This window comes from Pinus tabuliformis, chromosome X (genome assembly GCF_031772625.1).
Source record: "Pinus tabuliformis cultivar Carrire ecotype Pingquan chromosome X, CPIR1, whole genome shotgun sequence".
NCBI classification, from domain to species: Eukaryota; Viridiplantae; Streptophyta; class Pinopsida; order Pinales; family Pinaceae; genus Pinus; species Pinus tabuliformis.
The window spans coordinates 861,378,714-861,393,563 of NC_142308.1; the positions used below are offsets into that span (position 1 = coordinate 861,378,714).

Below are 14,850 nucleotides of genomic sequence, written 5' to 3' on the forward strand. Positions count from 1 at the left end.
AGCTTAAGTAGTTCTTGACACATGCTCCAGCGTTAAAGATTGCAGATCTGGACAAGGAGTTTGTAGTATGCATAGATTCTTGCAAGAGAGGAATTGGTGAGGCCCTTATGTAGGATAGACAGGTGGTATGCTATGAGTCACGAAAACTAAATGAGCACAAGAAGAACTACTCGATGCATGATCTTGAGTTAGCAACGATATTACATGCATTGAAGATGTGGAGGCACTCTATTCTTGGCAGGAGGTTTGTAATGATGAGTGATTACATTGGGTTGAGGTATTTGTTTAACAAACTGAATCTGAGCGCCTGACAAGCTAGATGGTTTATCAGTGAGTTCGACTTCGAGATCAGGTACATTAAAGGAAAGGAGAACATGGTGGCAGATGCTCTTAGCAGGCTTATATAGGTAAATCACTTAGCAGCTATGAGCTCCTAATGGATAGGCTTACAGGATAGGATCTTGCTGGCAGGACAGTAGGATGTCAGGTACATGGAGATTATGCATAGGTTGTAGAAGAGTACAGGTATAGGTACATGTGCTTGTATAGGTATAAGTACAGGTGCATGTGCATCAGATGGGGACTATTGCCTTACAACAGATGGATTGGTTAGATTCAGAGACATGATATATGTGCCAAACAGTGGTGAGCTCAAGAAGGTGATCTTCAAGGAGTTTCATGTGAAACCATATTCAGGGAAAGAAATTTTATTCTTGGCTGAATTTGAAGAAGGATGTAGTAGAGTTTGTGTCTAGGTGTTTCGATTATCAACATGTGAAAGAGGAGTGTAAGCATCCAAGTGGATTGCTATAGCCAATTGCAATTCCATAATGGAAATGGGAGGTCATTTCCATGGAATTTATCATAGGTTTTTTAAGGACAAGGAGACCACATGATTCCGTCATGCTTGTCATGGACAGGTTGACAAAGGTTGTGCACTTCATTCCAGTGAATTCTACATTCTCGGCTAGTGATGTAGCACATGTATTCATTAGAGATGTGGTCAGGTTGCATGGATTTCCAAAGAATATTGTGTCAGACAGGGACGAAAAGTTCACTTCCAAGTTTTTGAAGGAGTTGTTTGTAGGTTTGGGCACAAATTTGGCCTTTAATACAGCTTATCATCGATAGATAGATGAACAGAAAAAGAGGGTCGGCCAGATATTGGAGGACATGTTGAGGATGTACATGATGCATCAGCAGCAAGAGTGGGAAGAGTATCTTCTAGTGGTAGAGTTCGCTTAAAATAATGGGTATCAATAATCTTTGAAGATGAGTCTATTTGAGGCATTGTATGGGCAGAGTTGCAATACTCCCATTAGTTGGAGCGATTCAGTTAACAGGGTGTTGATTGGACCAAACATGTTGGAAGACATGGAACAGGAGATGCAGGTTATAAAGAAGAATCTAAAGGCAACATGGGATATGCAGAAGAGCTATGAAAATCAGAACAGGTTGTTCAAGGAGTTCTAGTTTGGGGAATAAGAGTACTTGTGCATCAAACCAAAGAAGAGATCCTTACGGATTGGATCATGTGCCAAGCTGGCACCATGGTTTTGTGGACCCTTCAGTATTATTGAGAGGATTGAGCCAGTATCCTATCACCTTGCACTGCCTCCGACAGTGAAATTACATGATGTTTTGCACGTGTCATTTCTTAAGAAGTATGTTAAAGATGTTGATCATGTGATTGACTGGTCTGTATTGCAAGTGGAACTAGATAGAGAATTCTAGTCGAAGCCTCAGTGTATATTGCAGAAAAGGGTGCTCATGCTCCAGAATAGAGCAATCAAGCAGGCTAAAGTGCAGTGGAATTACTTTGGGCTCGATGAAGCTACATGGGAAATGGAAAATCAGATGCGGATTATGTATCCTTCATTGTTTTCCGGTTGAGGCAAAGCGATTTTAGTATGATGTTGGTATATTTTTTGGCATATGTTTTGGTGTGATGTTTATATATATATATATCTATATATATATATATATATATATATATATATATATATATATATATATATATATATATATATATATATATATATATATATAGATGGATGTAAATACCACTATGAGCTATGTTATAAAGCTCCATGAGAAGTATGTTTTCTTTCTAGTAGTTTCGTTGAGGTATATGTGTGATTGAACACCGAGGATGGTGTTCCCCAAGCGGGAGGGTTCTGTAACATCCTTGGTGAAAATTTCATGTAATAAAAGTTAAAAATAATAACCACGGTTCTAAGATGAATGTTGGGGAAAACATCCTAGGGGGTGTGCATTTGGTTTATTATGGCTAAGGAAATTGGCAAAGGAAATGGCTAAGGCTTTGGAAAGGAAAAACAACACTTTTTGCACAATTATTTATGAAAATAATGGAAATTAGGAGAAAAGGAAGGGGAAAGGTCACAGGTTGCATGTGAGGAGAAAATTGAAGGAAAATAATGGAAAATGAAGAAAATAGAGGCCTAATTGATAAAAATGATTATGAGGATTAGTTGGTACCTTTTATCAGTTCATTTTTTGAGCTTTTTCATTATTCTCTCTCTCTCTCTTAGTCTTGGACACCTAGAGTTTTCTTGGAGCACTTTGGCATTGATCAAGAAAGGAAAAGAAGGAAAGAGGAAGGAAAAATCAAGCATGGAAGAGCAAGATAAAGCAGCTACAACAGGATTCCTTGAAGGTATTGATTTTCATGTGTGATTTCTTTGCTAGATTTAGCATGCATGGTATTGCATGTGGCTCTTTTCTATCATGGCATGGGTTTTTCTAGGTGTGACATTGTTTTCAACCTAGCCTTGTCATTTCCAAATAGCCTTGATGAGATGGGTTCTCATACATCAGTTGAGTTGGATTGTCAGATGGATTCGAAGCTGAGTGGGGTGGATCTCCGAAATGAAAAACACATGGCCTAGTGGTCCCTGAACTAAACTATGGATCATGGTAAAGCCACTAGCCTAGTAACCCCTGAGTCAGACTATGGGTTGCGGTAAAGCCAGGATTGTGTGCCTTGGTGGGCCTAGGAATCCTTACTGGTGAATGGAGGGATATATGGTAAAGCCATGAGGTGGATTTCTCTTTGTGGGTCTAGTAGTCCCAGGATGGGATGTACGGTAAAGCCTAGAGAGTGGATCTTGGTGTAGGGCCTAGTGATCCCTGGATCAAAATGTGGATTACGGTAAAGCCTAAGAGACAAAGAGGCATTAAAATTCCTCATGGTGTAGGCAGAGAACTTTGGTAGCATCCATGCTTGTTTTGTTCTTTTCGGTTTGTTCTGAGTCCCACATTCATGCTTGGAATATGGCATAGGGATGATTGGCTGAATAGAGATTTGGCTCATTCAATCTATGGTCGAGTCGACCATGGTAGTCCCATCCCCAGTTAGTTTCTGCATTCATTAATGATAAATTTATTACATTGGTTTTTCATGTATAAAAGTACTAGCTTATATGTGGATTCTATGGCTGATGTATTCATGGTATTTTTGTTGTTATTATTGTTGAATTTCCATGACCTTATGTGTAGGCTAGAGTCTTAAAATCACTCATGCTACCAAACCAAGAATCTCAACCATAAACTGCTTTGAACAGTGAAAAAATATAAAGCAGTAAATCACATATGCACAAATATACTGTAATATACCCAATTTTGTGAGCATGGGAGTCACTAAGGAATTTTACCCAATTTTAGTAATATTAATTGAAAAGGGGCAAATATTATTGGAGAAAGGTGGCTAGTATTACTTTATCGAAGAATAGTGGCAAATTATTATTTTATTAAATCGTGGCAAAAGTGATTTAGTAGAAAATGCCCCCCACCAATAAAATAATATTAAAAACAAAGTATAGAGGAATGAGGAGAAATTATAAAAGGAGGATGGAATCATTTTGTGGATTATCTTCTACATTTGCAAACAAGCACTCACTTGTACGCTTTTATGTTTAGCAAGTCTACCGGTTGTTTAGCCAAAAATCTCTCATGCGAGAGATTCAACCTCTACTTCAGGGGACCATTCGTGCCTGCCCTAAGGAGGTTGTTCTATAGGAGATTTCAGGGAGTTAGGGGAAGCAACACACATCAGTCACCAGTGCAGAGAGAGGGAAGTGCATATTTCTAGGCAGCCAGAAAACACGCGAGGGAACTGAAGATCAGTAGGGGACTCATTGCTTGTCAGGAGTTCCGGGAGTTGAGGAGGAAACATAGAGCAAGAATTTTTGCTGGAGTTCGCAGCTAGCTGAGCCAACTACCAACAATTCACATTTCTGAGCAAAGGGACAACGTAGAGGCCACCTAGCAAAAAATCATGGTGTTTGGGGAGTAGCTGATCTTGGCTAAGAGTCATCCGGGTAGTGAGGAGTTGGATAGCAGGGGTAAATCCAACATTTTGGAGGAGTTTGCAAAGGGATCTGCAGGCAGTTTGCAGCAGGTCGAATTTGGTAGCCATAGTTGGGGTGAGGCTCCAAGAGGGTCGAAAATCAAAAGTCAACACGAACCAAATTTCCTTATGGGTTTTTCTGGGTTTTGGCCAAGGAGTCCGGGGTTAAAAGCACACAATTTTTTGGGCGGTTTTAGTGGAATTTCCAACCAGTCAAAGTTCAGTAGTGGAGTAGTTTTCTAGGCAGTGCGGTGCATATTGGTGCAGTAGTTGGGCAACCTTCAGCTCAACCATTTTCCTACTTGGGTTTGGTCCTGCTTGTCCATTGAGACAAGCCCAGGTGCACCATTCCGCTATATATTGTATTTGGCTTGCATAATTATAATAAAATGGCTCAGAATTTCTTCATTTGTAGTTTTTCTGTGGGTGCTTAATGAATATTTCGTTTTTGTTTTTTTCTACATAGGATAATTGCTATTATCACTTGTATTTCCTATTTAGGAACATTACATATACACGATTTTTAACAAAATTGTACAATAATGTATAATCACCAATCTTAGTTATATTAAACCAAATATGAATAATAAAATAGTCTATGGTATACAAGATATGATGATAAACATCGTTGTAGATTCTATGTCGTATCTTGTCCTTCCGGTCCTCCGATTTCATACTTCTCACTAGTAGTGCCTTAGTCTATGAAGGCCACTACACATTGACACTCTTAGAGGGCTACCACCTATCACTGTTGCAAGTCTCTTTTGCTACAATGAACATTGGCACATCAAAATTCTCCCTGGGTAGGCCTAATTCCTGAGCTCCAATCTGCCAATATAGCAGTCACTTTCGTCCATCAAAGTGTTGCTATTTAGGTTGCAAACTTCACCCAATCATGCACCAACAATATCCTTCTTGTCTACTACTCTAGGGCTACTTTTGGTAGCCAACACACCGCCCTCCAATCAAATCAATGGTACCCAATTACATCACTGCCAATTATTCTCCTATGAAGACTCTTCACCTCCTCAGAAGATCCTCCACATGGCACCAATAGGCTATAATGTCACGATCCAATTCTGGTCAACACTTTAATCCAACAATCCTCCACAAAATAACTATTGTCACCACTGTTTGCACTGTTGTTCCTACAATTCTAGTTAGGGCATGTATAGAAACCCTTAACCCACCACACAATCATTAATCTAATCCCTCAAGGGATGTGGTCCACCTTGGAGAGGATCCTCCTATGTTATGTTGTCCTCTTAAGGTCTTGTCCACCTTAATGCAGACCTTAAACCACATCCAACTTCTTTCTATGGCCTCTAGCCTAGCACACCAGCTTGATGTAGCTGTGGCCTCCTCCAAAATGTTCCTAAATAGTCACCCAACACCATTTTTTTTATCCTCCTCTACTCGATCTAGCAGAAATCTTACTCGACCCTTGAGAAAACAATATTTAACCCAAAGACAGACCCCTGTACCTTAGCTTACTCAGCCTCCTGTACAAATTTCAGACCCTTTTCCTCACGCTATCCAGAACTACTCCCTTGATGCGTCTAGATCAAAGCTCTCTCTCTCCACCAAGTTCTTCTTCTTGGAGGAAATGTTGCACTCTTGGATGAGTAGAATGACTCCACTTCACCTCATATTTATACACAACATGAGGGATCCACAAATTCATGAAGGGACATGTCTCTTGGACAATTTTACTTCAAGCCTACATGACTTGAATACCAAATAATTATTTGCCACCTTCAAAAATGTATTTCTCCACTTCAACAACTCAAAATTTGATGATTCTCAAAGCGTTAGATTCATCTTTCTGCCGTTTATCGTCTCACGCCATCACATGAATAAATGTGCAAAACCCCATGCTTGGGTTCCAAGCCCATACGTGACCCTTGTGGCACTTTTCCCTCCAAACCGTAAACCCTAGGGCTTGTAGTACCTCCCAAGATACATAAATCAACACTCCCTCTTAGCGAGGGAGGTACTTCCAAGACTAGGAAGTAACTCATCATTATCATCGTCATCACTTGCCCAACTCTTGGCACTCACAATTGCAACAATTCATGTATGGTGAACTACGCCCTTCTCGGAAGTGTCGTTGTCATAACTGGAAGCATCCTACTTCTTCTTCTTATCCTATAACGTCTTCCACTCTCTCCATGATTCCCTCTTGGTAGTTGTAGGAGCACCCTTGCTCCCCATTGACCACACACTCTTCTTGGACTTCAGAGCCTCCCTCTAAATCTGCAATCTCCCTCTCGAACTAGACTCCCCATGAGTCTCTGGAACCTAGACCTTCTCGGGAAAGTGTACCTTCTTCTTGGGAACCTATAACTTCTCCTATGAAGCCTGCACTTGCACCTGCTCCTCTGGACTTGTACTTGCTCCACCTGCTTCTTTCCATGATCCATAGGCTTACCCGTCAACCTATAGAGACCATTATCTCTAACTCCAAGTACAATCCGATCAGGCTTAAAGCCTATGGGCCTGAGTCTTGCCTTCCCATCCTGGAAGAACACCTAAAACCCCTTCCTCTTGATCATCGACATGGAAATAATGCTATATCTGAGTTCAGTACAAATAGGACATCCTAGACCCACATCACACTTCCTATCTCCATCATGAATGGAATAACACCTGATCCTCGGATCTCCAACTAACTCTTGTCGTCTTACACCATATGCAACTTTGAGTCCCATTCAGCTAGAGTCTCAAAAACTTCCTATCACCCTATCATATGCTTCGTCACACCACTTTCCACATACCATCCATTCTCATTGACAGTACCTTGCGAGAAATGAGAAATCATAGAGAAGTCCTCCTCTTCTAATCTCCTAGAGAGATCATCTATCTCATCTGAAGTGGCAACACTGACGACCTACTTTCCTTTCCTTTTCTCACCATCTCCCTTCTTCTTCATCGGACATCTCGACGAATAATGACCCATCTCGCCACAGTTGAAACACTTGACTTTACTCAAGTCCTTCTGCTTACCCTTCATTTGCATTGCAAGTGCCATGTCATCTTATGAAGCCTTCATATTGGGATGAAGATCCTCATCTCACAAATCTTTTTGAATGAAATCATCCCACAACCTATCCCAGTCTGGAAACTTCTCCCTAGCAATGATCCCTTTGATGAAGGGCTTCTAATCCTCAGTGAACCCTTTCAAGGAAATCCTTATCATATATTCGTCTGAGGTAGACACACTGATGGCAGCAATATCATCTTTAACCTGAGACAATCTCTTCATATATGAGGTCACACTTTCACCCTTTCTCATCTTGGTGGACTTAAACTTATCCTCCAATACCACTACCCAATTCTCATTCTTATTCTAGAACAAATTCCGAAGAGCCATCCACATCTCATCTGCATTATTCTTCCTGAAAAATGAGGTATTAGGTCATCCTTACACCATCTAAGATGATCAATCTCATCCTCGCATCCAAATATTCATATATTTCAAGCTCCTTAGGGTCGGTTGGTTTCTTGATCTCTTTCTCAGCAAACTCCCAGAGCCTGTTGACCTACAAGACCAACTTGATCCTTTCCTTCCAAGGACTATAGTTGGGCAGACCTTCCAACTTGTCCTCATATTGAAGATGTGCCTGCAACTTTGACATTGTAGTGAATCCTTCACTTACAATGTGACCAACTCCCTTTCACGTTTTGCTTTGTTGCGCACAAATTTGATTTACTTATCCAAAGTAGCTTAGACACGCTATGATACCATGTTGAATTTCCACAACCTTGGGTCTAGGTTAGAGTCTTAAAATCACTGATGCTACCAAACCAAGAATCTCAAACATAAACTACTTTGCACAACATAAATATAAAGCAGTAAATCACATATGCACAAATATACACGTTTTTTAACAAAATTGTACAATAATGTACAATCACCAATCTCCGTTATATTAAACCAAATATGAATAATACAATAGTCTATGGTATACAAGATACAATGACAAACATCGTTGCAACTTCTATGTCGTATCTTGTCCCGTCGGTCCTTCGCTTCTATACTGCTCACTAGTAGTGCCTTAGTCCATGAAGGCCACTACACATTGAGACTCCCAGAGGGTTGCCACCTATCACTGTTGCAAGTCACTTCTACTACAATGAACATGGGCTCATCAAACTGCTCTCTAGGTAGGCTTAATTCCTGAGCTCCAATCTGCCAATCTAGCAATCACTTCCGTCCATCAAAGTGTTGTTATTTAGGCTACAAACTTCACCCAATCATGCACCAATAATGTCCTTATTTTTTGCTGCTCTGGGGCTACTTTGGGTAGCGAATGCACTACCCTCCAATCAAATCAATCGTATGCAATCACGTCACTATCAATTCTACTCCTAGGAAGACTCTTCACCTCCTTGGAAGATCCTCCACATGGCACCAACACGCTGCAATGTCATGATCCAATTCTGGTCAACACTTTGACCCAGCAATCCTCCACAAAAGCATTGTTGTCACCACTGTTTGCACTGTTGCTCCTGCAATTCTAGTTAGGGCATGTACAACAACCTTTAACCCACCACACAATCAGCGATCTAAGCCCTCAAGGGTTGCGTTCCACCTTGCATAGGCTCCCCCTCTGCTACGTTGCCCTCTTAAGGTCCTGTCCACATTAATACAACCCTTAAACCACCTCTAGTTGCTTGTTATCGCCTGTGGCCTAGCATAATAGCTTGTTGTAGTTGTAACCTCCTCCAAAATGTGCACAAACAGTCACCTAACACCAACGTTTTGCTCCTCCTCTACTCGGCCTAGCAGCAAGCTTACTCAGCCCTTGAGACAACAATGTTTAGCCCAAAGACAGACCTTGTACCTTAGCTTACTCAACTTCTTATACAGACTTCGAACCCTTCTCCTCATGGTATCCAAAACTACTCCCTTGTTGTGTCTAGATTATAGCTCTCTCTCTCCACCGAGTTCTTCTTCTTGGAGGAAATGTTGCACTCTTGGATGAGTAGAATGACTCCACTTCACCTCATATTTTTACACAACATGAGGGTTCCATGAATTCATGAAGGGACATGTCTCTTGGACAATTTTACTTCAAGCCTACATGACTTGAATACCAAATAATTATTTGTCACCTCCTAATATTTATTTCTCCACTTCTACAACTTGGAATTCGATGATTATCGAAGCGTTAGATTCGTCTTTCCACCATATATTGTCTCATGCCATCACATGTAGAAATGTGCCTTCGGAATTGCCCCAAACACGATTGGGTGCAAAACCCCATCCTTGGGTTCCAAGCCCACAAGTGACCCTTATGGCACTTTGCTCTCCAAACCCTGAACCCTAGGGCTCGGAGTACCTCCCAATCTACACAAATCAAAAATATTGTTGGTTATGTATACGTTTTATGACAACAACTATATCTGGCTCTCATCATGCTTTTACTTGCAAATGAATGAATAATGTATCTATGACCTAATAGATGATTATGCAACAAATGATATAAGGGAACAATGCTTCATAGCGATTCTCATATAAGTATGAGAGCCTTATGCTTAAATTTGTTGTTTACACCTGTAGATTACATATTCATGACATGTTTGACGAAATGCCTCTCATGGCTAGTATGGATCTAGTCAAGGGCTTGTTCAAGTATTTGCAATTGCATCATTGTTTTTGTGTTATCTTTTTGTTCTAAAGGTTGCATTAAGTTCTGGGCAGTGATCTAGGTTCTAGGCCTGAAAAAGTGGTTCAAATCCTAGGGATGCTGGCACGACACTAAGAAAAATAATCCCTAGATGTTGGCATGCCTTGTCATGAGAGTGTCCAAAGCCCCCTGGGCATCGTCAGACCCATAGCATGGGAGTGTCCAGAGGTCAAGTGACCTAAAACCTCAGTGGGACCTAAGGTTTGGTTACTAGAAGTGTTGGGATGGTTCTTAGGGGTCCTGTAGCTGATGTGGAAGGTTTGTATGATGTGTTTCTGTCGATTCCATTTCCTTAAGGTCACTTAGGAAGTTGAATTCAATTGTAGTATCCTCTCGTCACATGTTTATCTCGGTAGGCTAGTTACTTGGGTAGATGTGGGAGGAGGGTGTTACAATTACTAGTGGGTAATTCCATGTGGGCATGGTTTTCCTTGAATAGCAATTACAAGTCAACTAATTTGACAACTAAAAAATGAAAGTTTTTTTCATTGTGAAAAAAAAATCATGACATTTTCATCGACAACATACTATGTACATACCAACCCAAAACCTTACAACTTTAAAATCAAAACTCCATATTTGAATTTATTTATTAACCAAAATCTAAAGTAGCAATAAATTGAGAAAAAAAATGTTGTAGTCAAACCGCAATTTTGTCCTCAAAATAATGGAAAATGTGGTAGAAATTTTTGGAAATCCTTGTTACAGATATCAAACTTCAAGATTTTGGGTGCCCCAAGGGTTCTTGATGGTGCTAAATCCATTTCCTTTATAAAAAAAATGAATAAAAAAAATGATTCAAACACTCTCAAAATTAAATTTATTGAAGAACAATTCACCTAATTCTAGCAAAAGTTGGGCCAACCCAATAAAATTATGAACTAATTAGACAACACCAAAAGAATTACAATCAATATGATGAATGCATAACTGGAGCATATGTTTTGTATTTAACACTAATCTTAAAAATCACAGTTAATTGGCAAATCAACAACTAAATGTGTAGTACTTTATTGTCGAACAATTTAAATAGTGGCAATTTTTTAATTGAATTTGCTTACTTATCTACCAATGTTAGTTGGCCATTTAAATTAAATGGCTTTGTCCATACAACCCCCCCCTCTCTCTCTCTCTATATATATATATAATAAATCAATTATAATAAAATTTGATTTGAAAAAAGAATAAGACTTCTTAATTCAAGTGTAATATAATATTAATCACTTATACTCAATTGTCATATAATATCATTATGACAAGATAATATCCTTTCTACTTTTATACATTAGAAAAATTTTAAACTTATTATAATTTAGTTGTGAAACTAACAGTGAGGATTACTATCACTCGCCAAGTCATTATTGAAGAAAACTATGACACCTAAAATTACTAAGTGGTATTTTGCTCTCCGAAATATCTTTGAATTCTGGGTGTTAACTTGTTTCATTACCTCTAAAAAAGAACTCTTAACCAAATAAAAAACTCTTATCTATTTATTAACTCTCCCTTTTAATATTAATTAAATTTATTAAAAATTTAAAATCGTAATCCATAAATTTTAATTCTAGAAATCCTTAAAACGGAGCTCCACCTATATCCACATAATTATTATTGAAAGAACAACCAATTGATTGGGCCACCTGGTCTCGCCTTCACATTCAAAGCAATAGATTTACATTGGTGTTATCGTGTCGATAAAAGTAAATCTCTTTCAAAACTCAAGAAAGGTAACTTGTTAAACTGTTTGGTTTGTTGCGGCATGTAGTGTTTGGTGTTTATATTTCGTAGAATGTGTAGAGTTTAGACGGACTGACCACGCACGTGACGCCTCCTTATTGTGAGTAGCTGTGGTAGATGAGTGCGTGTTCTGGTAGTCGCGTGCGTGTGTATCTTGATTTCTTCAATTGAAGGCTTTCGAGACCGTTCATTTATCGAAAGTATAGCGCTGAGTTAGATATGATCTAACCTTCAAACCTTTGATTACAAATCATTTGGAATTACAAATGCATGTAGAATTGCGAGGCCAACAAACACCTTCTCTACCATTAAAAAGGATTTACTGTTCTCAAATTCTTATGGTTGTATGATGTCAAACAATCTTCATCTGCCTTTCAATACTCCTCACACACATCCTCTCTAGCCTCATCTCCTCTACCCTCCCCTGCCCTATAAGAGGGCCGCCTCCTTGTTACAGTCCTCACATATTCATTTCGGTATTTCAATCACACTGTGCTTAGCTAGAGCAAAATGGCGCCCGCAGCAGTGGTGGCTAGCGATCGACCGGATTTCCTTGTAACAGCAGAGGAGCCGAAGTCCCTGCAGTCCATCTTCGTGCGAGACGAGGACGAGCGCCCCAAGGTGGCTTACAATCAATTCAGCAAAGACATTCCCGTAATTTCCCTCTCTGGTATTGCTGGGGAAGAAAGGGGCCGCGTGAGAGACGAGGTGAGCAAGGCTTGTTCTGAATGGGGAATATTCCAGGTGGTTGATCATGGTGTTCCCCAGGAACTGGTGGATTCCATGACTCAGCTCTCCAGGGCTTTCTTCGCGCTCCCAGCAGAGGAGAAGCTCAAATACGACATGAGAGGTGGAAAGCGTGGAGGATTTGTGGTGAGCAGCCATCTGCAGGGCGAAGCCGTTCTCGACTGGAGAGAAATCTGCACTTACTTCTCTTATCCCCTTCACCAGCGTGATTACACGAGGTGGCCTGTCAAGCCCGATGGCTGGAGGTACCCCCTTCCATCCCCTGCATCCCCCATATAAATTGATTTCAGCTTTGATTCATATGAATTGAACACTAAATTGTTGTGTATTTGCAGGGAGGTTGTGGAGAAATACAGCGAATCCCTTATGGGTTTGGCATGCAAGCTGTTGGGGATAATATCAGAGGCATTGGGATTGGAAACTGAAGCAGTGACCAATGCTTGTGTGGAGATGGACCAGAAAGTGGTGATAAACTTCTATCCCAAATGCCCACAACCAGACATGACATTGGGGCTGAAAAGGCACACCGATCCGGGCACCATCACTCTTCTCCTGCAAGACCAAGTTGGAGGGCTACAAGCTACTAAGGACGATGGCAAAAACTGGATTACTGTGGAGCCCATTCAAGGAGCCTTTGTTGTCAATTTGGGTGATCATATGCATGTAAGCACATTTTTTGTGGGGTATTTTGATTTTGATTGCATGATCTGAAGCTAATTCATTTAAATACTCAAATCTATACACATAAACTCAATCTTTTATTAATAATGTTGTAGTTTTTTCTAATCATTATTTTGTAATGATATTGTAGTATCTGAGCAATGGCAAGTTCAAGACCGCGGACCATCAAGCCGTGGTGAACTCGAACAGCAGCAGGCTGTCGATTGCGACGTTTCAGAATCCAGCGCAGGAGGCCATCGTGTACCCGTTGGATGGAGTCGTGAAGGAGGCGGAAGGCGAGAAGTGCTTCATGGAAGAGCCCATCACTTTTGCTCAGATGTACTCCAGAAAGATGAGCAGAGACATCGAGCTCGCTCGCCAGAAGAAGATGGCTAAACTTCAAGCGCAGGAGCCGGAAGGAGCAAAAGCCTAAATAAAATCATATAGTCTGAATTCGGCCTTCCACAAAATCTAAAACAACATTTCGTGCAGTAAATACTTCCGTATCTGTTATTGTGGTTCTCTTTTGTTGCATTGTAGGTTTTGATGAGCGCTTGGTCAGATATTGGCAAAGGGCGAGCTAAATAATGAATCCGAATAGTGTGAACGAAAATGAAGCAGCTCTGGCTTGCATGCTTCTTAATATTGTTTCAGGCAATTTAAGGGATCCAGTTCCATGGAGTTAAAATAGTAGTTATGGCAATACACAGTCCATAGTCAAAGAGTTAGTGGCTTCTAAACTTGCGGCCTATTGAGTATTAAAATGATTTAATGTTTGATTATTATATGATGCTGTCTGCATATTTAAATAAATATATATTTTCTTGTAAAGAATGCAGCAAGTTATCGATGTCTCTTGTTTATCAATTTACAAGGTATTGTGGTCTCTTTATGCCCGTTCATGGTCACTTTGAACACATTATGTTCTGATGTTTTTTCTGCATTTTATATTTCATTCTTCTAGCTTGTTTTTGCTAGAAATCCAAAAGTTGAATTCAACTAGGCCAGTTTTTTTATTCTTATTGAAATACTAACTGGGCCAGTTTTTGGAATATGGTTAGCCTGTTTTTATTAGGAATTCAAAAGTTGAATTCAACTAGGCCAGTTCTTTATGCTTATTGAAATACTATTTGCAGTTCAAGATTTTCTTTAACTGCAAAAGTTTTTGGATATGGCTATTCAAAATATAGAAAATAATTTAATAGATATTATTTGTATTTTAATTGTTTATTAAATATGATTATTTAAAATTTTAAGAAATTTAAAATTAAATGTTGAAAGATAATTTTTTATATGTATATAAGTCTGTTGAAGAATATATATTTGTGATTTTTTTATGCTAAGCTAAAAAGAAATTTGAAAATGAATAAAAGTGTAGGCTGTTATATATATCTATATATATATAGTTCATATATTTTTTTCTCATAATTTTTTTTAAAGTTAAAATGGTTTCTATATAATTAATTGAAATTTATATTTCACACTGAAGTATTTAAAAAACTTATGTATATTAATACCTATAACAATACCTAAGGTATTTATGTGAAATAAATGATTAGAAATATAAAAATTTAAAGGACTTGATAATTTTAAACAAAAATTACAAAAAAGAAGGGGTCTATCAGAGAAGGGGTCTGTCATGGG

The 14,850-nt window shown here is 39.3% G+C and overlaps 1 protein-coding gene across 1 annotated transcript; it reads left to right on the forward strand.

Moving 5' to 3' along the window:
• Window positions 1-12,096: 12,096 nt before the first annotated feature.
• Window positions 12,097-14,040, forward strand: LOC149142426 (naringenin,2-oxoglutarate 3-dioxygenase-like). The gene is made up of 3 exons (XM_089448047.1): window positions 12,097-12,791; window positions 12,882-13,209; window positions 13,358-14,040. The coding sequence occupies exons 1-3, from the start codon at window positions 12,310-12,312 to the stop codon at window positions 13,637-13,639; spliced, it is 1,092 nt and encodes a 363-aa protein (XP_089304173.1). The 5' UTR covers window positions 12,097-12,309; the 3' UTR covers window positions 13,640-14,040.
• Window positions 14,041-14,850: the final 810 nt, after the last annotated feature.